The sequence below is a fragment of the Corythoichthys intestinalis genome, chromosome 9 (assembly GCF_030265065.1).
Source record: "Corythoichthys intestinalis isolate RoL2023-P3 chromosome 9, ASM3026506v1, whole genome shotgun sequence".
NCBI classification, from domain to species: domain Eukaryota; kingdom Metazoa; phylum Chordata; class Actinopteri; order Syngnathiformes; family Syngnathidae; genus Corythoichthys; species Corythoichthys intestinalis.
The window spans coordinates 10,503,768-10,530,988 of record NC_080403.1 but is presented as its reverse complement, the minus strand read 5'-3'; the positions used below and the strand labels follow the sequence as shown (position 1 = coordinate 10,530,988).

The 27,221-nt window shown below is 39.5% G+C and overlaps 1 protein-coding gene across 10 annotated transcripts in view; it reads right to left on the bottom strand.

The window, feature by feature from the left end:
* cacna1da (calcium channel, voltage-dependent, L type, alpha 1D subunit, a) overlaps positions 1-27,221 on the bottom strand; it is a 216,684-nt gene that overhangs the window by 64,522 nt on the left and 124,941 nt on the right. For 5 of the 10 annotated variants that reach the window (XM_057846662.1, XM_057846663.1, XM_057846661.1 and 2 more), the window contains 10 exons: positions 18,902-18,961; positions 18,764-18,823; positions 10,843-10,949; positions 7,329-7,416; positions 7,145-7,252; positions 7,024-7,076; positions 6,804-6,950; positions 4,491-4,692; positions 2,434-2,592; positions 1,015-1,125 (listed from right to left, as the gene is read on the bottom strand). In XM_057846662.1, coding sequence (XP_057702645.1) covers positions 1,015-1,125; positions 2,434-2,592; positions 4,491-4,692; positions 6,804-6,950; positions 7,024-7,076; positions 7,145-7,252; positions 7,329-7,416; positions 10,843-10,949; positions 18,764-18,823; positions 18,902-18,961 — 1,095 coding nt within the window. The remainder of the gene's footprint in view (positions 1-1,014; positions 1,126-2,433; positions 2,593-4,490; positions 4,693-6,803; positions 6,951-7,023; positions 7,077-7,144; positions 7,253-7,328; positions 7,417-10,842; positions 10,950-18,763; positions 18,824-18,901; positions 18,962-27,221) is intronic. The other 5 variants (XM_057846665.1, XM_057846669.1, XM_057846666.1 and 2 more) reach the window with 3 other exon arrangements.

Here is a 27,221-nt window from a genome sequence, read left to right as displayed (position 1 = left end):
TTATTTCATTTTTAAATTAATTTTATTTTTTAATCCTTTTTAATTCCAGCACTTCTTTTTACTATCTTGCACCTTATACTTTTATCATTGCTGCTTTGGTGTTATGGGCGGTGGAAACTAATTTCCCTGAGGGAACTCTCCCAAGGGATAAATAAAGTTTATTGAATTGAATTTATGTAGGAATTTTGGGGACCTGGAACGGATTACGGCATTTACGTGGAAAACACATGTCTTCAAGTTAAGAAACTACTTCCAGAACCAATTAATTTTGTAAGTAAAGGTACCACTGTATTTAAACAAAAATAGAACCGTGCATAAATCTGTGCACCGTTGTGTTTTTATTGATTGGAAAATCTTTAGTACTAATTTTTGTAACAGAATTTTTTTTTTGATAAGCTGACTGACATTGACCTACATACACAGGTGTGTAAGTTTTGGAGCCCAATATAAATGATACACAGCCAATTTTCCAAACTGTAAAAGCAACATCATACCTGTTACTATCCACTAGAGCTAAATTGCTTATTCGAAATCGCTATCAAACGAAATATTCATGGGTACAGTCAAGTCAACTGCAAAAAAATATGTGTAACAAAAAAAACACAAAAAAAAAAAATCGAAAAAAAATCGATGTCGCCAATTAACTCTTATGTCTTTCCTCATATTACTGTACACACATAATCATCTTTTAGTCTTTGAGCTGCTACTACGCAGTGAGTTTTGATGTTGTTTGGATCAAACAAAAAAGTTGAAGAATTATTACATGCAAATAACAAGACCACTGCACCCAACACACTCTTACTAGCATTCTGTCCTTCTTTGCAACAAAGAGCTGATGGCAGGCCATCAAGGACAACGGGAACAAAAAAAAAATAGCCATGCTCATTAATTACATGCTGTTGAAAAACAATCCATGTAAATCAGTAAATCCATATTTATATCCTTTAGTTGTCCGTTTGTGAGTAAATGGTATGCGGAAGTAGTGGCTTTGAGTATAGAGATATATTGACTCACCCTGGGTTTAAAAGCAATGAGCTTGAGAACCATTTCCACAGTGAAAACAGCCGTGAAGACCATGTTGAGGATGTCCATTACATAGTTGAAAAGTGCCGACTGGCCATAGTGCTGCAGGATGCACGGTAAAGACATTTTAATGCAAGGCCTGATAAACTATTTTCCATGTAAAACTCATTTTGTGTTCAGAACTGACAAACAGGGTGCTCTAAAAACTCAGTCATTCACGGGCTGGCTTATGAAAAAAATATTAGTCTGTCTTTAAGTGTAATGCCAGCATAGTGCATACGTCGAGACCTGCATGCACCCCCTCCCCCCTTCTCTGGTCCAGACATATATAACCTGGCTAACATTGTTTGCCAAATTTACACTTCTCTCCCTAAAATTGGCCACACAAGAGTGAGAAAATGGAAGCTTTTAAAACTGGTAGGAGGTAGATAATCAGTAAAGTAAAGGGGAGGCTTCTGTGTGGAGCGTGAAGGATTTTTTCCTTCAATCACATTTTCTACTCCAAGGCAGGCAGTTTATAGGTTGGATTTTCAAATGGAGGACATTCTTCTTTGTTGTTGCTTGTGTTTTGTTGTTGACCTATGAAATATGTTTTATTGAAAGCACTACAGAAAAACAGTTAATAAAAAAAAAAAAAAAACTTAATAAAACTACCACAGATGTATTTAACCCAGTCTTTCCTATTCAATGTTTAAGCAAAACATTCACAATTGCTGTCAATATTTCAAAAGAAAACATATGAATTGAATACAATTGACGTACTGGTATTAGATGTTCATTTATTTATTTATTTTTATACCATTTGAGGCTAAGCTCAGGTATTTTAATTTGGTTTTAAATGCATGTATGCTCTTGTGAAATTAAAGCGCAATTCTGCATAGTTTGAAGAACCATTTGGGAATTTTATTTTCTATACGCATTTATTGCTCTTTTAAGAGTACAATCTTAGCAAGCCTTTGTTTTACATCTCCTAAAATTTATTCTGCAACACATTAAATTTTCCTAATTCAATTACTTGAGTATTCAAACTAACTAGTCCATAGAAATATCAATTACTCAAATAATCGGTAGCTGCAGCCCAGTATAAATAGACAATTTAAAGTCTTCAATGAATCTTACGTGCATGTTTTTGGAATGAGGGAAGAAGCCACAGTACCTGGTGAAAACCCACACAAGCACAACAACATACCAGTACAAACTCCACAAAGGGAAACCAAAAACTAAGGACTTCTTGAATGTAAGGAAGACATACTGCCCCAATTATTTACTGCTGTACCATATCTAACACTGTATCAGTTGGAAAAATCTGATTAAAGGTAGCTGACTAGACTGGATTGTTCAATGTATTTTGATAATACACCAGTGGATGTGATAGTTTGTATTCATGTGTAGTTCTTTCACTTGTCTTACCTGTACAGCTAGGCAGAGTGTGTTGAGCATGATGAGCACAAACATGATGTACTCAAATCCGGTAGAATTGACCACATACCAGAATTTGTACTGGTAAGGGTTCTTGGGGATATACCTCCTCAGAGGACGGGCCTTCAAAGCATACTCCACACATTGGCGCTAAATATAAATAAAACAATAACAACCTAGGTTTCAGTCATTCTTATTTTAATACTTCAATTTTTTAAGGGACAGACAAGGGTTTGATTGTGTAATAATTTGAACAAAATAATAATCATTTTTGTGAACAATGAAGTAAAACGTGAATAAATGCCAGAATTTCCAGTAAGTTAACTAGTAAGTAAGTAAACTAGTAAGTAAATGCCAGAACTTTTTTGGACAATCAAATGCGAGTATTTTACATAGTCCGCCATTGCACCTGACATCAATTATACCCACCATTTCCTAGACTATTGCGACAAGGATGTTTTTTACATGCAAGTTGTCACGTAAATAGATACTTTACAAAAAAAAAAACAAAAAAAAAAACTTGCACGGAAAAGGGCCTCGCACTCCGCAGTCACCAAAGCAGTTTTGTGTTTACACAGACCTTACGTCCGTGTACTTTCCAGCTCACATAACGTAAAAATAAGTACTATATTCTAATCTCGTGATTCCATGACTTTTTTTCTTCTAATATTACTTCATCTCCTAATATTAACCCGAAAGCAGTTTTGTTATCATACCGACCTTGTGTCGCCAAAAGTCAAAGCCCATAAAACGAAACAACTTTCAGTTCTCCTAATTTAAAAAGAAGCAATAAAACGACTCTAATTTTAAATAAAATGATATTACTTTTCTCGCGTAAAATTACGATTGTAAACTCGTAGTATCAGTTTATTACTTTATTCCCTTAATATCACGACTTTGATCCTGTAAAGTTACAATGCATGACATAATTCTTATGCAACTTTAGTCTTGTAATATCCTGACTATTCTCGTAATCGTATTTTTTTCCCTATTTTTGTTAGGCCATTGGTTGTTCGGATGTTGAGGAAGGTACATTTGATTGGCGGCTTCCTCATCGTCACTGAAATCTATACCAGAAAGATGAAACCAGCCATTTTCTCTCTGGAAGGAAAATTAATCGCGCGACAGCGTGGAGCGTAGCCTATCTGGTCAACTGGTGACATCATACTAAACGTGCGGTCGCAAGGCCATCAGTCGCCTTCCCACGCAAGATTACATTGATTTTGTATGGGAACCCAATTGCGCGACAAGAAGAAAACGCAGCATTAGTTTGGGTCGGTGTGGTGTATTTGCGACTCCCGTTCTACTGCCCTATTGTGCTAGTGTGCTCTTTGTCATGTAGTGTATAGTCATTTTAATACACGGAAGAGAGAAGGAGAAGCAGTACCAGTATGCCATAGCGTTTGGCTTTGGTTGTACAAACAGGATGGAGGGTCAATACAATATTCCACCACCGCTGAATGCTTCCTTTCACTCTGTCAAGGGCTTGTTGAAGAGTTGGCTGCACATTATCCATCATATATATAAGTATGATAACTGATACGTCTACACATTGATTTCTTCGTCACTTTCTTCTGATTGACACGTTGATTTTCCCCCAATGAATACGCTAAATATTCAAGCGCCTAGGCTCGGTTCAAATTGTTAGCCTGCAGCCCACAGCTGGCTCTTGCTTACCAACACATAACTTGGGAAATAATAATCGCTCGAACTATCTGAGTAAGGATCTTTAGCCGCCATTTTATTTTGCTTCATAATCCAAAACTGAAAAGCCCATAGCCTCCTCTGAAGTTCTGACACATCCTGGCTGGCACTCCGTAAGTTACCTTTGACAAAAAGGAGCGTGGATATAAACTGACGTCATTTTGTCCCAAAATGGCAGTGCACCGAAGAGCTGTGTCATTTTCTGTGTTTAAACATTGTTTTTTGCATTACGATAGCAGTGATTTCCATACTCAGATTCTTTGAGCAACGATTATTCACTTGAATGTCATTCATACAAGTTGTTGTCTGTACCTTAAAACTAATAAGAAACACTGCTGTCTGACCTGGTTCTTGTCCAGTTCACAGTTTTTGTACTCCTTCTCTCCTTGCTCCTGAAAGGTGACAATCACAAAACCTACAAAGATGTTCATCATGAAGAAGGCAATGATGATGATGTAGATGATGAAGAAGATTGAAATCTCCACACGGTAGTTGTAAATGGGCCCAAGGTTTTCCCTATTAGAGTCGATTGCCTTGTACAGTAACCTGAGAAGACGGGACAACTTTTCATTAGTACTTGGATTATCATTATCATTACTAACATTTTTTAAAAAATAGTGCTGTTACAGTATAGAGGACCCCCACATAATTTATTAGGGGCACGTATCATTCCTCATTAGTTACTTGCTGGTTACAGTGGTATGAAAAAGTATCTGAAGCTTTTGGAATTTCTCACATTTCTGCATAAAATCACCATCTAATGTAATTTGATTTATGTCAAAATCACACAGATTAAAAAAAAACAGTGTCTGCTTTAACTAAAACCACCCAAAGATTTATAGGTTTTCATATTTTAATGAGGATAGCATGCAAACAATGACAGATGGGCGATAAATAAGTAAGTGAACTATCACATTTAATATTTTGTGGCCCCCGCTTTGGCAGCAATAACTTCAACCAGACGCTTCCTGTAGCTGCAGAATAGTCTGGCACATCAATCAGGACTAATCTTGCCCCATTCTTCTTTATAAAACTGCTGTAGTTCAGTCAGATTCCAGGGATGTCTGGCATGAATTGCTGTGTTTAGGTCATGCCCCAGCATCTCAATGGGGTTCAAGTGTGGACTTTGGCTTGGCCACTCCAGAACATGTATTTTGTTCTTCTGAAGCCATTCTGAAGTTGATTTACTTCTGTGTTTTGGATCATTGTCTTGTTGCAGCATCCATCCTATTTTTAGCTTCAACTGTCTGACAGACGGCCTCAGGTTTTTCCTGCAAAACATCCTGATAAACTTTTGAATTCATTCTTCCATTATTGATTGCAAGTTGTCCAGGCCCTGATGCACCAAAACAGCCCCAAATCATGATGCTCCCTCCGTCATGCTTCACGGTGGGGAAGTGCCTTTTTGCGAACATTAAACAAGCAACAATGTTTTCTTCGTCCCACACCCTTTCAGGCATTTTTTTGTTTTTTTTTTCTCTCTGTCGTTTCTTCAAAGCAAAGAACTGTGTTCGTGAAAATGAATGTAACTGCCTGAAATGAATTATATATAACTATTTTCTAAAAAAAAAAAAAAAAAAAAAAAATTTTTTTTTTTTTTTAGAAAATAGTGGCATCCTCCTATGAGTCCTCCCATGAACACCATTCTTGGCCATAGTTTTACATATAGTTGATGTGTGGACGGAGACATTGGACTGTGCCAGTGATTTCTGTTTGTCTTTAGCAGACACTCTAGGGTTCTTTTTTACCTCTCTGAGTATACTGCGCTGAACTCTTCGTGTCATCTTTGGTGGACGGCCACTCCTTGGGAGAAAAGCAACAGTGCCACACTGTCTCCATTTGTAGACAACTTCTCTGACTGTCTATTGATGAACATCCAGACTTTTAGAGATGGTTTTGTATCTTTTCCCAGCTTTATTCAAATCAACAATCCTTGATCGCAGGTCTTCAGACAGCTCTTTTGACTGAACCATGATGCAAATCAGACAATGCTTCTTATCAAGACAATTCTTACCAGGTGTGTGTTTTATAGTGGGCAGGGCAGCTTTAAACCACTCATCAGTGATTGGGTACACACCTGACTTAAATTGTTTGGTAAAAAATGGTTTCAATTGCTCTTTCAGTCTCCTTAGGCAGAGGGTTCACCTACTTATTTTCCCCCTACTGTCATTGTTTGCATGCTATCCTCATTAAAATATGAAAACCTACAAATGTTTGGGTGGTTTCAGTTAAAGCAGACACTGTTTTTTCATCTGTGCGAATTTGACAAAGAACAGATGACATTCGGTGATGATTTTATGCAGTAATGTGAGAAATTCCAAAAGGCTCAGATACTTTTTCATACCACTGTCCTCTGAAGCCCCTCTAAATAGAAGAGGAACATCAAAAGATAACTGAATTATTGCTAATATTATTGACGATTTATCATCACGTATTCTTGTAATTTGCTGTGTCATGCGTTTCTGACGAAATTTAACCACTTTGCCTACATTGGCAAATTTTTCCAGCACTGTTCATGCAGTCATTTGGATTCTACATACTGTATCAATCACCAGCCAGCGCATGATCAAGTGATCACAAAATATCTCATTATGTCAACATCACTCATTACATGCAGCAACAAGGTTATAGAAGAAAAGGTGGGAAGAGAGTCTTACGCAGGCCAGCCTTCAAAGGTGGATACAGTAAATAAAGCCATCATTGCCATGAGCACGTTGTCAAAGTTGAAATCGCTGTTGTGCCACGTTCGTTTGTGGATGGTGGGTTGGTTCACATCGCCGTCTTTATACAGGATGTAGGTGCCTCTGAAAATGCAAAGGGTTTAGGTTGTGAACTACAAGGGCCTAATTGTGTTGGTTAAAGACTATGAAAACCAACTTGCACTCCTCTGGGCTAGACTTGGCTTCATCTGTGCAGCGATAGAACTTTCCCTATGAAGGAAAATAACTTATTTACACTATTAACTCCCTGTGAGATATTCTAGCACGATAGGGCTGACCTTGAAGAGCTGCACTCCTATACAGGCAAACATGAACTGAAGAAGCGTTGTGACAATCATGATGTTGCCGATGGTTCTAATTGCCACAAACACACACTGCACCACATGCTGTTGGACAAAAAATGCACTCATTTAGTCATACTAGCAAAACCAGAGCGAACATGACAAATGGCACTAGCTGCACCTTTAGGCCTTTGGCTCGATTGATGGCTCTCAAGGGTCTCAGGACGCGAAGTACCCTGAGAATCTTCACCACTGAGATAGCAGACGACCTGCATGATGACAATGCACACAATGTTTTAGATATGATGAAATTTGGATTTTTCATTGTTAGAGACCTTTTTAGATCAGCAAGGCACTGTTTGGTGCACAAGCAAGAGTCACTACCACAGTCAGCACCCCTCCCAACACGAAGTCGGAGGGAGGCTATACTCTCGGCTACTGGAGTGAGCCCCGATGTACGTACAGTACAATCACCCAGGTGGGCCAAAAAAAATACCCACATCTGCCCAGTGTCTCACGGTGAGCAACACCAGAGTGCAATAGTGTTCCTTTTCAGCAGAAGTAGTCCCAGTGCCCAGGCTGTATGTGAAAGGAGCCGGACTATCTCTAGCCTGAATTTCTCAACTTAATGCACTAGCTCAGGCTCTCTTTCTACCAGAGAACTGACACTCCACCTCTGAAGAGCCAGTTTCTGTAGCCGGGGGTTGGACCACCACCTTTGAGTTCCACCTACCGTAGCTTTTTTTGCACCTGATCCACTAGGCCCTTCCCCCGGGTCCATAGGTATGAAGGTTTTAGACTGTCCTTTAAGCATTCTCTCAATCACATGGACTTGGTGATGCTATTGTGAGCAGCACACCACAAGAAATGCAAGCTATCGATAAGAAATGATTGGTAATTTGGCAAAAATGCACATTAAGTACTAATTACTTAGTAGATAATGGTATGCAACAATTTCCAGCAATAACAGTAAATGCTCTTCCACTAGGTTGCAGCTGATACAATTACATCGGTGCATCCATCTGTTGAAGTTTTGCCATTTTTTTAACGGATCAAGATGTTATTATTTCACAATATACGCTTTTGTTAACATTTTTTATTGGTGTGTTAGCTCGAAGAAGGTTTGGAAACACTGCCTAAAATTACCAGCTAGCTCAGTAGGTAACTGCAGTGATCCCTCGCGACTTTGCGCTTCAAACTTCGTGCCCTCAGTCCATCGCGGATTTTTTTTTCAATTGAAAAACAGATGAGCTGTCCTGAGCCGATCGCGTAGTGTCACTCTCGCTCCCTCTCTCCTTCTCCCAGCTGTTGTCAGGCCAATAACTCGAGTTGCTTTTTTAAGTTGAGAATGTTGACAGATGTTTGTTTCTGATCTTGCCAGAGTCACGAACTTCAAACGCGCCGCATGTGTCAATCATCGTTTAACTTGTTATACAGTTGCTGTGGCAACTCAATGTGTGTAAGTGAGCAGTGGAGTGGAGTGAGTGGACTCACTCAATGAAGCATTTAATAAAGCCAAGCATTTTTCTACTACAGTACTGTATTTTTAAAAAAATAATTCTGTGGGACAGTGACATGTTTAAAACGTATCATAATTATTACATCTGAAGTGCTTAAAAACCATTTATTAAAATATACATTTTTTTAAATTATACTTTGGGGAAAAAATACGTCTTATACAGTACGTAACTCTTTCCAAAGCTAAATCTGAATAAATACTAGTACATTATACATTGGACAACAAAAATCTTTTTGGGAGGTGCGCTACTTCGATGTTTTTCATCCCGGCGTGTTCTGGACCCCATTAACCGCGAAAAACAAAGGATCACTGTATTGTATTGTGCAGCTGCAAACTGTGAGCACAACAACTGGGCCTTTACCGTCAAAATACTACATCATAGAAACAGCATTGACCAGAGCTACAGTTATTTAGGAGAAAGAGTAAGACTAGAGCTATGTTGCTATTTAGTTTTCAGAATCTCATCTTATGTATGTTTTAATATTACCACATGAGCTGTGATCGCAGTCATGTGCTTGCTGCCACCACCTTACAACTGATTTGAAATGTGACTCTTTGTCACTTTCTTGTGTGCAAATAATAGAAAAATACACAATTACAAAATAAAATGACAAAAAACCAAATATAAACATTTTTGATAAAATAAATGCGCTCACTAAATATCCCCTAGAGCACTTATTTCAACACAAAATTCATTCTCCTTCCATTCCTCAAGATGACTTCAATGACTACTCCTACAGTTTATCCGTTTGTTTCAAATCAATAAATGAAAATAAATCTCACAATTAGGACGCGCCTCGGGGTGTTTGCGCCCCTCAATCTGACTCAATGTGCCACACTTATGGGCTAAAAGCTAAAATGCCCGCCATCACACATACAGGCAGTTAAATGCTCATAGACAAACAGGCAGTTGCTTTCATTTTGAGAACAGGACGTACACGGGTTGGACAAAATACTGGAAACACCTAACATTTTGGCATCATAATCATCGAATCATCGGCATGAGGAACAATCCAATGAAGTTCAGCATCTCTCGCCGGCACAATCCCGAAGCCTCAAATTTATTGAGCATTTATGGTCAGTTTAAGAGATTCAGTTAAGATGTTGATTTCCACCGCCATCGTCTCTAAAAGAGTTAGAAGGTATTCTAACTGAAGAATGGCTTGAAATTCCTTTGGAAACAATTCACAAGTTGTATTATTCAATACCTTGGAGAATTTAGGCTGTAATTGCCGCAAAAGGCAGACCTACACCATATTAACTTAGTTTTTGTTGATTTTTCAAGTTGTTTCCATTATTTTGTCCAACCCCTGTACATATGACATCCTGTACCGAACAAAATAATTTATGATGAAAATATAACAAGCCGTCGTGGAAGTCCAGTGACATCTCAGCAACCGTAACGGTTTGCAATCCTTGGCGGCAGCATAAATAGGATAGAGGATAAAAGGGGCAATCCCAGTGCTTGCCAGTCTCTGGGTTAACCTAATCAGTGGAGAGAACCACAACTTGTGTGATGGCGGGGAGGAGACCACTATTATGAGCTGTATAGTCAAATAGCTTTAATACAGTACAGCCCAATAATAAAAATAGTAAAAGCAAAAGAAATAGCAACTCATCAGCCAACGTTATCAGCCAGTCATTCATGCACCCTGACAAGGACTTGCTTTTGCGTGATGGCGTTGATGTAAACACTTGCCTCTAAAAGGGCAATATTTGTGTCAGAATGATTCATTAAAAATAATAAAACAGACTTCAAAACTTTTTTTTACATCAAACCCCCCCCCCCCCCCCCCCAAAAAAAAAAATAAATAAAAAAAAATAAAAATAATAATTTCAAATCGGAAAAAACAAAAAACAAAAACTCAAACATTTCAAGTTTCTGTTTGGAGTGTTGGGGTCAATTTATTTTTGCATTTGAGTTTTACAATATTTTTTCATCGTATTGAATCAACTTCTTTTTTGATTGAATTATAGTAAAGACACAAATGTTCTCCCCAAAACATTAAAAAAATTGTGTTCAAATGCATTTTTTGAGTTCCAACGATATTTTTGCATTCAAACACTTTTGGTCAAGCAACTTTTTTGGATTGAATAATAAGGACACAAATCTATCTCCATAGGATTGGATTGGCTGTTAAACTGGAAGATTGGAATTGAATCCATTTATACTTACTGTATGCCAAAGGAGACTAAAGACACTCCCACCACCAACAGGTCGAGAAGATTGAAGTAATTCCTGCAGAAAGCTCCCTTATGGAGGAAAGCTCCATATGTTGTCATCTGAGGGAAGGGCACAAGAAATTAGGGGAGCAAAGTGACAAAACACTAAAATAAAGCATTAAAAAAACAGAATTCAACATACACACCTTATCCATTACCACTCACGCTTCCACAAGCACTCTTTTTTCCAAACACATTAACGTACAGCGCAAGGGTCTCAGACTTAGCCAGGGGCCAAATTGAGTTCTGCAGTACAATATTTTGCAGCCGTCTACTACACATCAAAGTTTAATGTCAGTGAGACACAATTGCTCATCTAGACATGTTAGGTTAATGAGAGAGCGTGAAGAACTGTTAATGTTCTAAACCATTATTAACAAAGATGGAGATGATTGGATTAGTTCCACTTCTTTTAAACCTTTCTCTTTGGAATCCTTGGCGTAGCCCCGACTCACACAAATTCTGTCTCCATAGGCCCACTAATAAGCTGAGTTTGAGACCCCTGACATAGAATATCTTTAACACAGATATACAGTGCAAATAATGCAAACATATCAAATAGGAAAATATATTTTATTATAATGCCCATTCATATTACCCTTACCATTTTGCAAAACACACAAACACACTTTTCCACACTCTTGTAGTTCACGCTGATTGAGGGTGGCGAGCTGAGAGTGGTGAAAAAAGGAGCTAACATCTACCATCGCCACCCTCCCGGCCCTTGATGACATGAATGTAGTAGTAAGTCATTCATTTCTCAATCTACTATGGCAAGAAAACATGCATTTCGTTGCCATGGCGTCAGCAATTTATTTATTCCCTGTAAGAGCTCCATTCGTAGAGATTGGAAAGTGTAAATGAATTTACTGTCACATTCATGCGGACCGTCCTCTTAAAGCCCATTCTATCATGTTCTTTAATAGCGCCCAAAGTAGGGAAGGCGGCTCCCAATTAGAAAACAGGCAGAGAAGAAAAACCAGCAAAAATGATTATCTTCAAATCATAAAAGTGAAGGATTAATACTCTGAGTGCATGTAAATGGTGGAGCAAGATGCAGCGAGACTCCAAGCAATGTTGGGGGAGTTTATGTTCAAACAGCAGTGGCGTGTTTTGTGTCCAAATGACGACAGACACAAGTCCACCTTTCAATGCACTCAGACTGATTAAGCAGATTGAACCATGCTGGAACATGGCTGATTTGCCCCATCTTTATTGCGTCTGAAAAGCAGTCTATATTAGGGGTTGAACGACTTCAGATTTTTTGCAAAAAAATGATTTGCAACAATATGTGTTGTAGCATCTGGCCTGACTATTTGTGAGCCCATTCAAGTAGGTGAAGACTGAGAATTGACTTCCCCTATTGCTGTTATTCTAGCCTTATGGCTAATATACTGTAAGGCAAATTCAATGTTTTAGCCAAAGTAAGGCATGCTATCTACTAAGGCTGCAACAACTAATCGATTAATGAATTAGTTGCCAACGAATTTGATAATCGATTTTTGCCAGCAACTATGCAAACCCGTTTGGGTCCTTGTTTGTGTTTAATTTGAGGCCAGTGATTAGAGCAAGATAGAGAGAGTTCACTGCAACATTTAGGTTGTGTTGCTGAATCAATACTATTACGAAGTGTCGAGAGTTACTGGAGATTGTCTTTGTGTTGTTAGATCCAGTGTGCCTCTGTCACGTGAGTAAATGAAGCCATTTATATTGTTTGTATTCTTTGTTGATGAGACATTACTACTTAGCACAGAGCGCTAAGCTAGTTAGCAATTATGCTAATCAGTGTCTGTTTGAATTCTGTTTTAGAGAAGCATATTAGCACTTGAATTATTGTTAGATAGTAAAGCTGTCTCATTTCCCAAAAACTATATAAACACATTCAGATAACAGCTTAGAGTCTCCTTTCAACATAAACTCCTAAACTGTAAATTGTCATACAAGAGAGTGTGCTTTGAAATTGGATTTGGATTGTATTTATGAACAACTGTTTGATAAATTTAGATAGATTTAGCTTGTTTAAAGAAAATAAATGAGTCAGCATGACACAATTTATATCAGCAGCACTTTTTTTTTTTTTTTTAATTTGAATATACAGGACTTTTATCTGATTTGTGTACTGAGAAGTTCTTTTTATGGTTTATACTCAGAACCTTTATTAAAAACTAACAAATTTTATGTACTTAAAACAGTACAGTTGTAAACTACAGTTAAGTCAGGAAGCTGTAATCAAATATCATTTTTGAAGGTAATAGTCATCAATTTTGTCTTCATTGTTGCTTACAACATGACTAAAACAACTTCAAATTGTGAAAGTAATTGAAAAAAAGTGAAATTAATCGGATTAATCGAGTAATCATTTAATAAATTGTCTGATTAATCGATTATGAAAATAATCGTTAGTTGCAGCCCAAATATCCACTATCAGTGTAACCTTCACTGCTTGTCTACATTTTGTATAATGTACAGTGGTATGAAAAAGTATCTGATCCTTTTGGAATTTCTCACATTTCTGCATAAAATCACAATCAAATGCGATATGATCGCTGTCAAAATCACATAGATGAAAAAACAGCGTCTGGTTTAACTAAAACCACCCAAACATTTATAGGTTTTCATATTTTAATGAGGATAGTATGCAAACAATGACAGAAGGGGGGAAAAAAGAGTAAGTGAACCATCACATTTAATATTTTGTGCCCCCGCCCCCCTTTGGCAGCATTAACTTCAACCAGATACTTCCTGTAGCTGCAGATTAGTCTGGCACATCGATCAGGATGTCAGGACTAATCTTGGCCCAATCTTCTCCAGAGCGTCTGTGGAGTGTCCAAGTGCCCTATTGCGAACATTAAACAAGCAACAATATTTTTTTTAGACAGCAGTGGCTTCTTCCGTGGAGTCCTCCCATGAACACCATTCTTGGCCATAGTTTTACATAATGTTGATGTGTGCACAGAGATATTGGACTGTGCCAGTGATTTCTGTAAGTCTTTAGCAGACATTCTAGGGTGCTTTTTTACCTCTCTGAGTATTCTGTGCTGAACTCTTGGCGTTATCTTTGGTGGACGGCCACTACTTGGGAGAGAAGCCACATTGCCAAACACTCTCCAGTCCAATTGTAAACAACTTCTCTGACTGTCGGGTGATGAACATCCAGACTTTTAGAGTTGGTTTTGTATCCTTTCCCAGCTTTATGCAAATCAACAATCCTTGATCGCACGTCTTCAGAAAGCTCTTTTGACTGAGCCATGTTGCACATCAGACAACGCTTCTCATCAAGACATTTCTTACCAGGTGTGTATTGTAATGTGGGCAGGGCAGCTTTAAACCACTCATCAGTGATTAGGCACACACCTGACCTAAAATTTTTGGTAAAAATTGGTTTCAATTGCTCTTTAAAGAGCATATGACACGAGAAAAAAAGTCTTAAATGGCATTATTATGTGAATTAGAATCATATTTTGAGACGATTCGACTATATACAACAATTTAGAAAAACACAGATGACGAGAAATTAGTATTTTAATCTGCCGGTTAGCCACGCCTTCCATAATAGGGCTTTAGCGTCCCCAACAGGTGGATGACGTCAGCGGTAGACTGGGCTCATCGGTTTTACTATTCAGCCCATTGATGGGGAATTATTCAGAACGAGGAAAACATGACGAAGAGAGCCGCAAAATGTCATTGTTTCAGTCTCTCTACTCCAATATTTTTACAGGATATTCTTTTTATCCAAGTATTTTTCCTCAATAGCTATATAAATGGCTTGAGAAGGACCAGTCAGCCCGTCAAGGGGGAACTATTCACAACGAGGAAAACGCGATGAAGAGAGCGGCAAAATGTCAGTGTTTCTGTCTCTTTACTTCAATATTTATACAGGATATTCTTTTTATCCAAGTACTTTCCCCAATTGCTAAATAAATGGCATGGTCATGACAAATAACAGTCTTGTGCTGAATGGAATATGAAATAATGAAATGCATTTATTCAGGACGACATGGCAAAATTACTCCATAATGGTCAAAACTGTCGACTTCACCTTTACTGTCGCACCTCCCAAACGATATTTTATGACACCTAAATCGGACATATGTCATTTCCCTTCCCCGGCTTCGGAGAATGTAAACAAACCAGAAGGCGTGACAGCTAGCCGACATGCTAACCCGGACCGAGTGATGTTTCAAAGTCTTCGAAGCGGAAAATCACACATAACTAGCCTGGATTATTTGACATGACGACCCGGTTGTCGATTGTCTTCGCGGATCGGCAAACCGCCCGGCGGAGAGCAATTTACAGTTCGTTCCCGGAGGAGGGTGGCTGGAGTTGTTGTGCAGCTAACGTGCTGCTGCTAATGAGCATTAGGAGAGCTTTTTACTGGTCCGCCCGGCCGGAACCGCGTCTCCCTGTACCGGGTGCCGGGGAGGTGCCCTCTGGTGTCATGCCGCGCGCCCCTCATGGCCCGGGGGTGGGTTGTGGGGGGCGCGCTTCCGTCCCCTTGGTCTGCTTCCGGCCCTGTCCGCCTCCCTGGGCCGCGGCGGCCGCTGCTGCCCCCCAACCGGCGGGGTCGTTGGCGGGGCCTCTTGGGGCCCGCGGGGCCTTGGGTGAGGCTTGCTGTCCCTTGCCGGTGGGGTGGACCTCCCCTGGTCGCCGGCGCTTGGTGTGGCGCCTGCTCGGAGTGCGGGGTGGGTGCTCGATGGGTGGGGGGGGGGTCGCGGAGGCGCCGTGGGTGGTCTGGGGCGGAGATTGATCGGGGCCCTGACCCCTCTATCGCCCTGCGGCCGGTGGTTCTGGTGGACGGGGCCACGCCCGCGGGAGCCTGCCTCTTGACTCACGCACTTCTCACTTCGGCACTGTAAATATTTTTCACCCTGGCACTTACATGCTCATACATTTCTCCGGGGAGAGTTGGGACGGGGCTTTACAGTCCCGGCCCGGCTCCCCCCTGTTTTTAATGCACCACACACCAAGGTTGTGGGATGGTTGGGACCTGTTGGGGGTGGGGGCACCTCACGGCTGCCTCCTCACCACAGGCCCCGCCATCTCTGCACCTTTTTTAAATGCACCACACATCATACTCCACAGGAGGGCTCTGGCAAAGGGCGGTGGGACGGGCGGCTGGGCAGAAGCTCCATGCTGCGGTCCCACTGCCCCAAGCCAAGCTCTCCTATTTTAATGCATACATTGCACTACCCTCCCCTCACACCCCCATCACGGTGCTGGGTGATGGCTGCCAGTCGGGAACCTGGCAGCCACAGTAATAGGGTGGTAGGTGGGTCCCACACTTTTTCTATATGGCGTGGCTCCTGGGGTGTGGCCTCCCCTCTGCCTCGGCTGCCGGCCGCGGGAGTAGGTTGGGGGGTCGGGTCTCCGATCTTGCATCGCCCCGTGGCAGTTCCTGGGCGTTCTCCTGCCTCCGCCTTCCCCTCTCTTCTCTGGCTGGGCATCCGCCCTGCGCTCCGTCACGGGTCGCTGGCTGGGCGCCGGTGTATCGGCGGGGTGTCGCCTGCACCGGCGGGGGACCCTGCCTTGCCTGGGGCTTGGTGGGCCGCTGGGGGTCCCGTGGCGTGTCGTGCCGGTTGGGGGGCTGCGGCTGTGGCTCGTGGCCCGGGTGGGCGGGTGGGGGTGGGTGTAGGCGTGGGGTTGGTGATGCGTCCCCTCCTGTCATCCCTGAAGGCCGGTTGATGGGTGCGCGGGTGGCCCGGGGGACCACCCTGGGTCCCGGGGGGGGGGGGACGATGGCTCCTTTGCTGGGCTGCGGGAGGAGGGATGGGCTGCACATGGCCTCCTGCCCCCCCGCCCACCCTCCCTCCCCGGGCTGGCTGGGTGGGGGCCGTGGCCCTGGATTGGCTTCTCCGCCCGTCTGCGTGGCTGTCGCGCGCCCGGTGGGGCCTGCGTGCTGCTGGATGTGGTAGGGCATGCTCTGGTTGGGGGTCCCGGTGCCGGGATTGGCGATGCGGCGGCGTAGGGTTGGTCGCCAACAGGCTTACACTCATAAGAGATTCACACGATTACTGGGTTCTAGATCACAGAACTGATTTGTGTACACTCTACCCCTTTCAATCACTTAGCTTATAGACACCCCCACCCCCATTCTCCTCTTTCACTGGCCAATAGGCCCCCACATGGTGTAAACCGGAAATACATCTCGCTGACGATAGCACCAGCATATTAGTAACTAGTTTAGATGTTCAATGTATTTCTAGTTGTTGTTTGTGTATGTGTTTCTTTTCCTTCTTCTCTTGTATTTCTTTTCTTCTGTCCCCCCATAATCCCTTCCTGTTCGCTGCTTTGTCATAATAAAAAGGTATTTTGAATGATCACAATGGGAGTATGTCAGACTCTCAATGTGAAACATTAAAACTGTTCAGAATCCGGGCACTTAGACTTCCATTCTCTGTGTCAAACAGCTGAACAGGACAGGTTTTAAAAAAAAAAAAAAAAAAAAAAAAAGGAGAGCTTTTTACATGCCTATCAATGATCAAACGTAAGTAGTCCTTTATTTAAAGGAAGTTTGTAGTGTTTACTTTGTAATCGCTGTATTCGTATTTGACAAAATACAAAACAAGATGTTTACTCACTTCCTCGTAAGTCCAATGGTCCCACAGTAAATATCCACGGTGAATGGGAACCTTTTGGAACTCCAAAAAGGCGCATACGCCTCTCCCTCATACAGAATGATTTTTCTGCAGCCGTTTGGCTGGCGTGATGCGAAAAATAAACGTATTAATCCGCAAAATCAGCTGAATCCTTCATCCTCATACACAACAGTATACTGTAGCGTGAAGAGGACGTCTTCTACCGTACACGTCACAGCGCCCTCCTCCTCAATGCAAGACCGAAGCCGGAAGTCACTCATTTTCATGGCGCGGTATTCAAAAAACTAAATAAAAATAGCGATCGCTTCCACACACATCCAAGCGGTCCATATCATTCAGGGGCATAAAATACCGTGTGTATTATGAAATAAACATGCTTTTTCGTGTCACAGGCACTTTAAGTCTCCTTAGGCAGAGGGTTCACTTGCTTATTTTTCCTTCTTATGTCATTGTTTGCATGTTATCTCATTAAAATATGAAAACCTATAAATGTTTGGGTGGATTTAGTTAAAGCAGACACTGGATTTTGACAAAGATCAGATCACATTTGATGGTGATTTTATGCAGAAATGTGAGAAATTCCCAAAGGTTCAGATCCTTTTTACTACCACTGTAGTTTTTTTAAATAGGCCCACGCGCCTGAGACCCTAATAGTAATCTGCCGCACCAACCAACCACCTGTTTCTATGAGGCGTTCCTGTTATTGATGCCAACACGTGTTATTACCAATGAAATGACTTCAAACTTATATGACTTAAACTTACTCATAATTGTGCATTGGAAAAGTTGATGCATCCACTAGTCAACATGTCAGTTCAACCCCTAGTAGTCTGTGTGGGAGGCATGGAGTTAGCTTTGACTGGAGTTGACAACCCTCCAAAAACAAAAATCCCCTCTGACTCAACTTCAGCCAATGCTTCAGTAATGTCTTATCAGCCAGGTTAAGAGTATCAATAGTTGCATTTCACAAAGATTTGATGATCTGCATTCCTTTTCCGCATCCTTTTTTTTCAGCCATGATGTGACACCCATGGTACTAGAATGTAATGCTTGATGTTGTGTTTCCTTCCCCCAAGTTCTCTCTTGCATTTGCGTTACTAATGTGCAAGTAACAAACCCAATAAAGATTTCTGCGATTTAGTTCCATCTTTAAAAAGAGGTGCCATGAAGCAAAAAAGTAAAAAGAGAAAGGAAACGAACAAGCCAGGTTGTACTGAGTGGCGGGTGACACACAAGGAGAGAATGCAGCAAGGCTCTCGCTGTCAACTAAGGGGTTACCTTTAATATGATCTCAAATGTAAACATACTAGTGAAGACATAATCTGCATAGCCTAGGACCTGGAAGGCAACCACATGTGTGCAGGGTTATTGGGGAGGAGGTTAGTACAGCACGGACAGGGGACACAGGACATTTACCTTCAAAACGATCTCAACAGTAAAGATAGCCGTGAAAGCATAGTCAAAGTAACCAAGTATCTGCAAAAAGCAACGTAGATGTTTAACAGAGACAGTTCATTATGCATCTTTATACATCATTAGAAAACGAGATCAATTTTGTTTTAGTTTTTTTTTACTTTGGAATTTGGAAGAATATATTTTGTTGTAAGACTTGAGACTATACGGCTTCTTTATTCAGTGTCATTACTGAGTACAACCGCAGTAGTTGAAATGATTGCAATGGAACCTCTAAAGAACAACCAACATTTGACCAACAATCTCAGGAAATATGTGCTTGTATCAAAAGTCACTTTCAATAACGTTCACTGAGCATTCAAGGATAAATTTGTTAACCGCACAAGAAACGTATGCATCAAAGAGAACACGTAAAAACGCTTCCTTACATTAAAGGTACAGTAAATAACGGAACTTCAAGACCGCAAGACAACACACTCGTAGGAGCTTTAATGTAACTGAAGTGTCAATTGATTAAAGGGTACCATGGATAGAAAAACATGTAGTTCTTAAAAGATACAGTACATGGTAGGAGTTATAATAGTTTGATATTAAAACCCCTCTTATCGTTTTTGTTTCAATAAAATTTGTAAAATTTCAAATAAAAAAATTAACTCGTAGCCACTGCTGTTGACTTCTTAGGGCGGTGACGTCACATGGCTATGCTGCCGTACTTTACAGTGTCACTCTTTCTATGTAAGGTAGTGATTTAAATGCACCACAAGGTGTCAGTGGCGAGTTTTAAATTAATAAGACATCAAGCCAATGAGTGAGTGAATTTGTGAATGCCAGTTCTCTTTGCATCGTTGTTTAACTCTGTGACAATAGGGCTTCATTAATACAGATTGAAGCACTTTTTGTTTTGTGTTCATTATTTTTTTTTTGAGAGATATATTATTTTTGTTGTATTTTCACTGTATGATACTTATGTTTGTTGTGAAGGAGTTGCCGAAGCTTATGCCAATAAACGGCGTGGTCTGAGCTACGAATCTGAACGCCCGTGTCCACTCGCCTTTCTCTGCCTCTTAGATCTCAATCTGCAATATGATACGAAAAGCCAGCAACCAAACTAAGTTTAATACATTTACTCGTTTTCAGTGTCGCTAATTCATCGGGAAGTAACTGGCAGGATGATCAACAATCTGAACATCCGTTTTTACATGACAAAAATAAGGTAAGATGTCATCAGACGTCTCGGTAGAGGCAAACGTTTTAGTGTGTTGTGATGCACGGTCCGGGACTATCATCAAAATTAATCAAACTGCAGTGTTTCACTGTCTACCCTTATCACATGTAAAGCACATAACAGCTCTGGATGCTAACTATCTCCATAATAATATTGGAATAAGATGGATCACACAACAGTTTACCGTGAAGATCTGCAAAGTTTTTGACATCAAGCACTCTCCTGCTCTCGTCACTAGAGCAGGGGAGTGCTGTCACTAGCGACCTTGACACATGAACGCTACTCGTCTCATCCCGTTTTTCCTGTTCATTATGCTTTTGCTGTCCTTCTCATTAATGTTCCACTCGGGTTCAAATTGGAAGGGCAGAACCGATTACATGTTAATGTAGTAAAAGAGTGACAGTGTGGAAGTCCGGCAGCATGGCCATGTGACGTCACCGCCCTGCGACGTCAACAACAATGACGACCTACTAGTTAAAATAATTCTTCCTAATCTTATTAAAACGAAAACATTAAGAGAGGTTTTAATATCAAATTATTATAACTCGTACTAACATTTATCTCTTAAGAACTACATGTCTTTCTATCTGTGGTACCCTTTAACAAATTATGTCATCAGAGCCATGTTGAAGGCCATTGTAACAGTAAGCCCAGTTTGGATATTTTTCCATGCACAAAAAAAAAAAAAAAAAAAACACTTATATAATGATTGAATCATCTACATTTCAATTACAAATCACTTTCAATACAATACAATTTACAAAAGTTTCATTAGAACTGCCCTTGAATGTGTAATAAAACATCATTCATTTAATAAAACATTCAAGTGCTGTCAATTGTGCCCAGGCTTTCATTTAATGTTTATGTAATTTACATGAGGATACACTGTTATTTCTTTTTAATACTTTTCTGCTAATTTAGAATCTTTAAAATCTTTGCCACTGATTGTTTTTTTTTAAATCTGTTAACTCATATTTGACATGGATTCAGGCCATACCCATTTGGGTTTGAACTTATGAGGTTCCACTGATTTTACTTTAACTACTGCGGTGTAAATACACACTAAATGGACAGAAATATTGAAACAGACCTATGAATCAAATTGAAATGCATGTTAGTAGACAACCAGTTATCTGTAGATACTTGACATATCCTGATGGGATACAAGTAGCTATAGTAGTCAAATAGGAGTAAAACTGTCCCAAATTTTCATTATTAGTAGATTGGACTATTGCATTGGTACATTTAAAGGTCTTAATAAAATATCAATCAGGAAATTGCAGCTAGTACAGACTGCTGCTGCCTGAGTCCTTACAAATAAAAGGAAACTGGACCATATTACACCAGTTATGAAATTGTTACACTGGCTTCCATTGAGTCAAAAGATAGACTATAAAATACTACTGCTTGTCTACAAAACACTTAATGGCCCCAGACCAGAATATATTCTTGATTTGTTTGACCCCTATGAAGCATCTAGACGCCTAAGATCGTCTGGAAACAATCTGCTGTATTTTCAGAGAATAAGAACCAAGCAGCATTTAGTTACTATGCTCCTCACCTCTGGAATAAGTTACCTGAAGGTCTGAAGTGTGCTCAAACTGTTAGCTCCTTTAAATCATGGCTAAAAACACTATTGTTTAGCACAACATATTTATAAATGTCAGTATCCAGTCCAACTGTCTATGTATTTCAAATTTCAAATTATTTGCTTTTTATTCTTTTTTGGGGGGTTTTGTTTCCATTTCTAATTTAAATAATTTTTTATGATTCAATGTGATTATTATGTAAAATTTTATTTACTGTTTCAAATTTCTTTGTTTTTAACTTTTTTATTTAGTGCGATTATGTGGATCATCATATGATGTACAGCACTTTAAATTGCCTTGTGTTGAATTGTGCTATAAAAATAAATTTGCCTTGACTTGCCTAAATCTTAATTCTCTATTTTTTTATTTTGATAGTGGGAATCCAATGAGGAGCCCCCTTTCTCTTCGCAGTAATGCACAAATCATTGTCAAGAAAGGCATGTTTGCTTTTGAAAATAGTCACATTCACTTCCAATAGAGGTCTCCCAGTACTTTTGTCCATTTAGTGCACTCAACCACATAGAGTACTTTGAATAGTTTCACTTTGGAGAAAAAAAAAAAAAATCTTACCTTAGGAAACAGCAGGTTCATGCCAGATTATTACAGTGAACATTAAAAAAATCAAGTTGATTTGAAAATTCTTTTCAACCCATATTTAATTTAATACACTACAAAGACAAGATAACTGATGAATGTTATTGGTTTTTGCAAATGTTCAGTCATTTTTATACTGATGCCTGAAACACGTTTAAAAAAACAAACAAACTTAAAAACCCTTTTCAGAAACAAGGGGGTGTCATGTATTATATATCATATAATACATAATGATAATAATAATAATAATACACATATCATATATATCACATATAAAAGGCTGTAGTTGTTTACAAACAAGAAAGGGACAAGGTTCACCATTTTGTGAACATATGGATGAGAAAATTAAAAGTCTAAAAATACTACAGTATGTTAAAAAAAATCTGTTGCAAGGAATTTAAGGATTTAAGCATCTAATGTGCATAAAATCATCAAAAGATTCAGAGAATCTGGAGAAGTCTCCACAGTCTGCATGTAAGCGACAAGTACGAAAAGCAACACTGAATGACCGTGACCTTGTGCCACTGGATTAAAAAACTTCATTATTGTGATATTGATTCTGTGATGTGGGCACAGTAAAACACATTTCATCGCTACAAACGAAGTAAAAATTCTCAATAGGACCCAGCAAGTTGAGAAGCCATCATCTGTTTGATATGGAGTTGTGTAAGTGCCCATGGCATGGGAGCAGGTTTTGGAGCAACATAAAAAAAAACACTCAAATCCACATCCTTCTAGTGTTACAACAATGTGGCTATGAGGTAAAAATATAGGGACTAAATTGGCCTATCCGCAGTCTAGATGTGGCTACCACTATAAATGTGCAGAATATTCTACATGTAATTTAAGTTGTACATTAGGAAAGAATGGGAAAAAAATTTACTAACAAAGCTTCAACAATTAGTGTCCTCACTCAGTTCGAATTGAAAGGTGATTTAACACTGACGTAAATTCCCTTGTCCCATCAGGCATCCCATTCGAAAAGGGTGCATGTTTGCAATCTGTTTAACTGTTTCAGCAGTTTGTTTTTGTAGTGTATTCAATTGGATATAGGTTGAAAACAATTTGTAAATGCTTGTATTCTCCCCATACAATGGCACAATTTCAGTGGAAATTTGGGTTTGTACAAAAAACATTTCTAAAAAATTGATTTATGAATTGTAACCACAACATGTTACCGTACCACCATACGTAACATGCGTATGGAGTGGGTTTATTTCAATCAATTTTCGGTTCTTAATTAAAGTGCTCTACTACTTTTGGAATGCATACATACATTTATTTAAATATATATGTTTAAATTTTTATAATACAGTAGTCCCTTGAGATATGACTTGAATTCATACTGTGACCACGCTCAAAACTCAATAAATCAAATCTATTGCTGCAACGATTAATCGTTTAACTCGAGTAATTTGATAAGAAAAAAAAGGTTTCGAATCAAATTTTGCTGCCTGGAGGATTTGTTTAATTAGCGTCATTGTAATTGTTTGTTTTTAAAGTGTTTGCATTTAGTTTTATTGGCTTGGGTGGATACACTGCCCTCTAGTAGCAACAGTGAATATGATATAACTCATCTAACATGGCTTGATACAGCTGCTCCCCGTTAAGACCAACATAAGTTTGTAAGTTTTTGTTTGAACTAATATGATTGTTTATGCGTTCGTAAATTAGTTTAGAGGTGTATTTTGCAGTTTTTTTTTTGTGGGAATGTGTTTGAACGATTTGTTAAGAACACAGTAAAAAAAAAAAAAAAAAGAAAAGAAAAAACATTTTATAACATTGACGATAGTGGACTTTTGCTATGCAAGCTAGCCTAATGTTCTTTTGTGGTACCTCATATTAATATTTTTATACAGTATGAGGCTAAGCACAGGTATTTTTAATTTATTTTTAAATGCATTCATGCTGTTGTGAAATGAAAATGCAATTCTGCATAGTTAAAAAAAAAAGACGCAGGAATTTTATTTTGTATTCGCATTTGATGCTCTTTTGAAAGTGCAATCTTAGCAAGTTTTTGTTTCCTAAAATTTATTCTGCAATTCTGCATTAAATCTGGGGTCGGGAACCTTTCAGACAGAGGGAGCCAAAACCCAACATATTTTAAAATGTGATTCCACAAGAGCAGTGTGTGTCTATGTATGTGTATGTATGTATAAAGCCACGCAATGTATATTCTATGTTCTTTCGCCAGCTTGTCCGAGTCCGTTTTGTAAGCACTGTTTCTTTCGTGAACGCATTTCAATACATTACATGGGAGGCAGAGGGTGGTAACGCTCTGCTTTTACTAGCAGTCGCCGAGTTGCGATTGAAATAAATCTTGAGAAAACAACAAGGTAAGTCCAACATTGGGTTGTTAAGAAAATAAGAAATAGAAACATGGTGTGGCGCCGGATATATTTTCTGGAAGCAGAAACCACAATCTGGGACGATCAGGGGGACGTATGCATAACAGTGGCCGAGACAGGCGGAGCCTCTCTGGGTAGTCGTTTCGTGAGTCTCGCTCAATTTGACAGTCCAAAAAGTCACGAAAGCGAAAGCGCGCCTATGTGACTTGGTGTACCAGGCGGTTCCCTTTCGTGGTTTAATTTTCCCCTATGTATTTTTTATATACTCCAATTCTCTCGGCATTGAGTTGAGATGGGTCGAGTGGTGACTTAACGCACGGGGAAATCTCGCCCATCTCCGCGCGACCCGACTTGAAGCATATTATTGCGACGGACATTTGAAGTGCCCAAGATTAATGTGTGAATGCGCCATCAACTCATCATAGCTGGTTGATGTCAAGCAAGCTGGCGGGTTCCACATTTAAGATGACGGTTTGGAAATGAGCCATATGCGCTCATCAAAAGAGCCATATATGGCTCGCGAGACATAGGTTACCGACCCCTGCATTAAATTTCCTAATTTGATTACACGATTATTCGAAATAACTAATTAATCAATTATTTAAATAATCCATAGCTGCACACCTAATCAAATCTCGAACATTAAATCCTGTTTTGCTCTTGAAATGATTAGTTAAACCAGAGGTGCTCATTAAGTCAATCGTGATCTACCAGTTGATTGCAACGCTAGTGTGTATAAATCGCTTTTTTTTCTAGATTTTTTCAAAGACACATAGTTACATAGTTAATTATGTTGTGTGTGCAACATATGTGTTTATGCAACCTACATCATACATAAGTTTTAAGAATCCTCTATTGTTTTTCCATAAATGTATGAGTAGATCATTTTGACTTGGTCATTTCATTAGTAGCTCGCTACATACATTGTTTCTGAGCTTTCTAGGTACCCCCATTATAAATAGGGAGATCGCAGAAAGTTGTCTCCTTGAAAATAAGATCTTGGAGCAAAAAATTGTGAGCCCCCCTTGGGTAAACCATTTATCTATTCCAACCTTCCCACAAAACAAGAACAAGTTTTTGTCATTTCTGGTTTTCAGGCATGTCTTTTTACTGTACATGTTTGTATGTTCACTGTTCTACCTTTTTCTCTTTAGACACTAATTAATTCACCCCCTGATTTGATTACTCTCCTCTGAACACAGTTACAAAGCAGGAGAACTGAAAATTATGCCCTACACTGAAGCAGCTATTGTATTTTTTCACCAACTCACATTTAAATTTAGCTCAATGTGAACTGGCTTAGCTTTAGATGCTGTAGGGAGACAGCTTGTATGTGTTGAAGAGACGAAAACCTGTCACAAAAGATACTGCGCCTGTGATGAGTGCTGCAAAAATCAAGTAATTGAGTTGTTCAGATGAAGATTTCAATCAGGAACGTTTAGTCAATAGAATTGAGTTCACTGCAACATACAGCACTGGTTATCTCCAATTTTTGCAAGTAATTCATAGCAAAATAATCAGCCTGATGATAGTATCTTGAAAAACGTATGAGTTAGGCCACATGTATCTCAAGGTACCACTGTAGAAAAAAAGATATTTACTTCATATAAATACTATATTTTATGTTCAAAACAATATTTTAGTCGACTTGCTTTGAAGCTAAGACATACGCTAAAGACCCAGTAAAGTGATAAAGAAATGTTTTGCAAATGTGACACCACAGAGATAAGTATTGTTAAGAAATAATCTTCTGCTTGTTTGTTCTATCTAATGATCAGTTAATCTTTAAAAAAAAACATTTTGTTGCATATACATCCGTGCCATGTGAAGGCAGTTCCCACCAGTTTAGACAAACTACAAAGCTTTGAAATCCATTTTGAGTAACTAATGTTAACCTGTTGTATGACTGATACGACTTTTGTACGTAATTGCAGGAAAACCAGCATATGAAATGAATGAGCCTGGGACACACATCTGTTCAACTCACCAACGTGGACCGCTCTTCTAGACGAAGTAGGCGTGAGCAATTGAGGATGGAGGAAGATGTTGGTGAGCTACAGGAGGAGCCTTCAGCGCCCTTCAGATGCTCCTTCTGACTTTCATGCACCTGTGTTTGGACCTGCCTGCACTACACATTGCACACATATTCCATGTTTCTCGTAAGACTGTGTACAGAGTGTTCAATGACACGGTGCCCTTTTTACATGCTAACTTGAGACGAGCAATTGTTTGGCCTGGCAGAGAAACACTCTATAAAACAATGCCTCACAAGTTTGTTGAGTCCTTCGGACGCAGAGTTGCAGTGATTATTGACTGTTTTGAAATTTTTACTGTGAAATCATCAAACCTTAAGGCCCATGTGCAAATGTTTTCTAGTTACAAGCATACAGTAACTACACCATGAAATACCTAATTGGAATCACACCAAAGGGGGGAATTTGTTTCATGTCAAAAGGTTGGGGTGGTCGCACAAGTGACATACCACCTTGAACAGTGGTTTTCTTAATAACCTTTTGCCTGAGGACCTTGTCTTGGCTGACAGAGGCTTTGATATTCAAGAACATGTG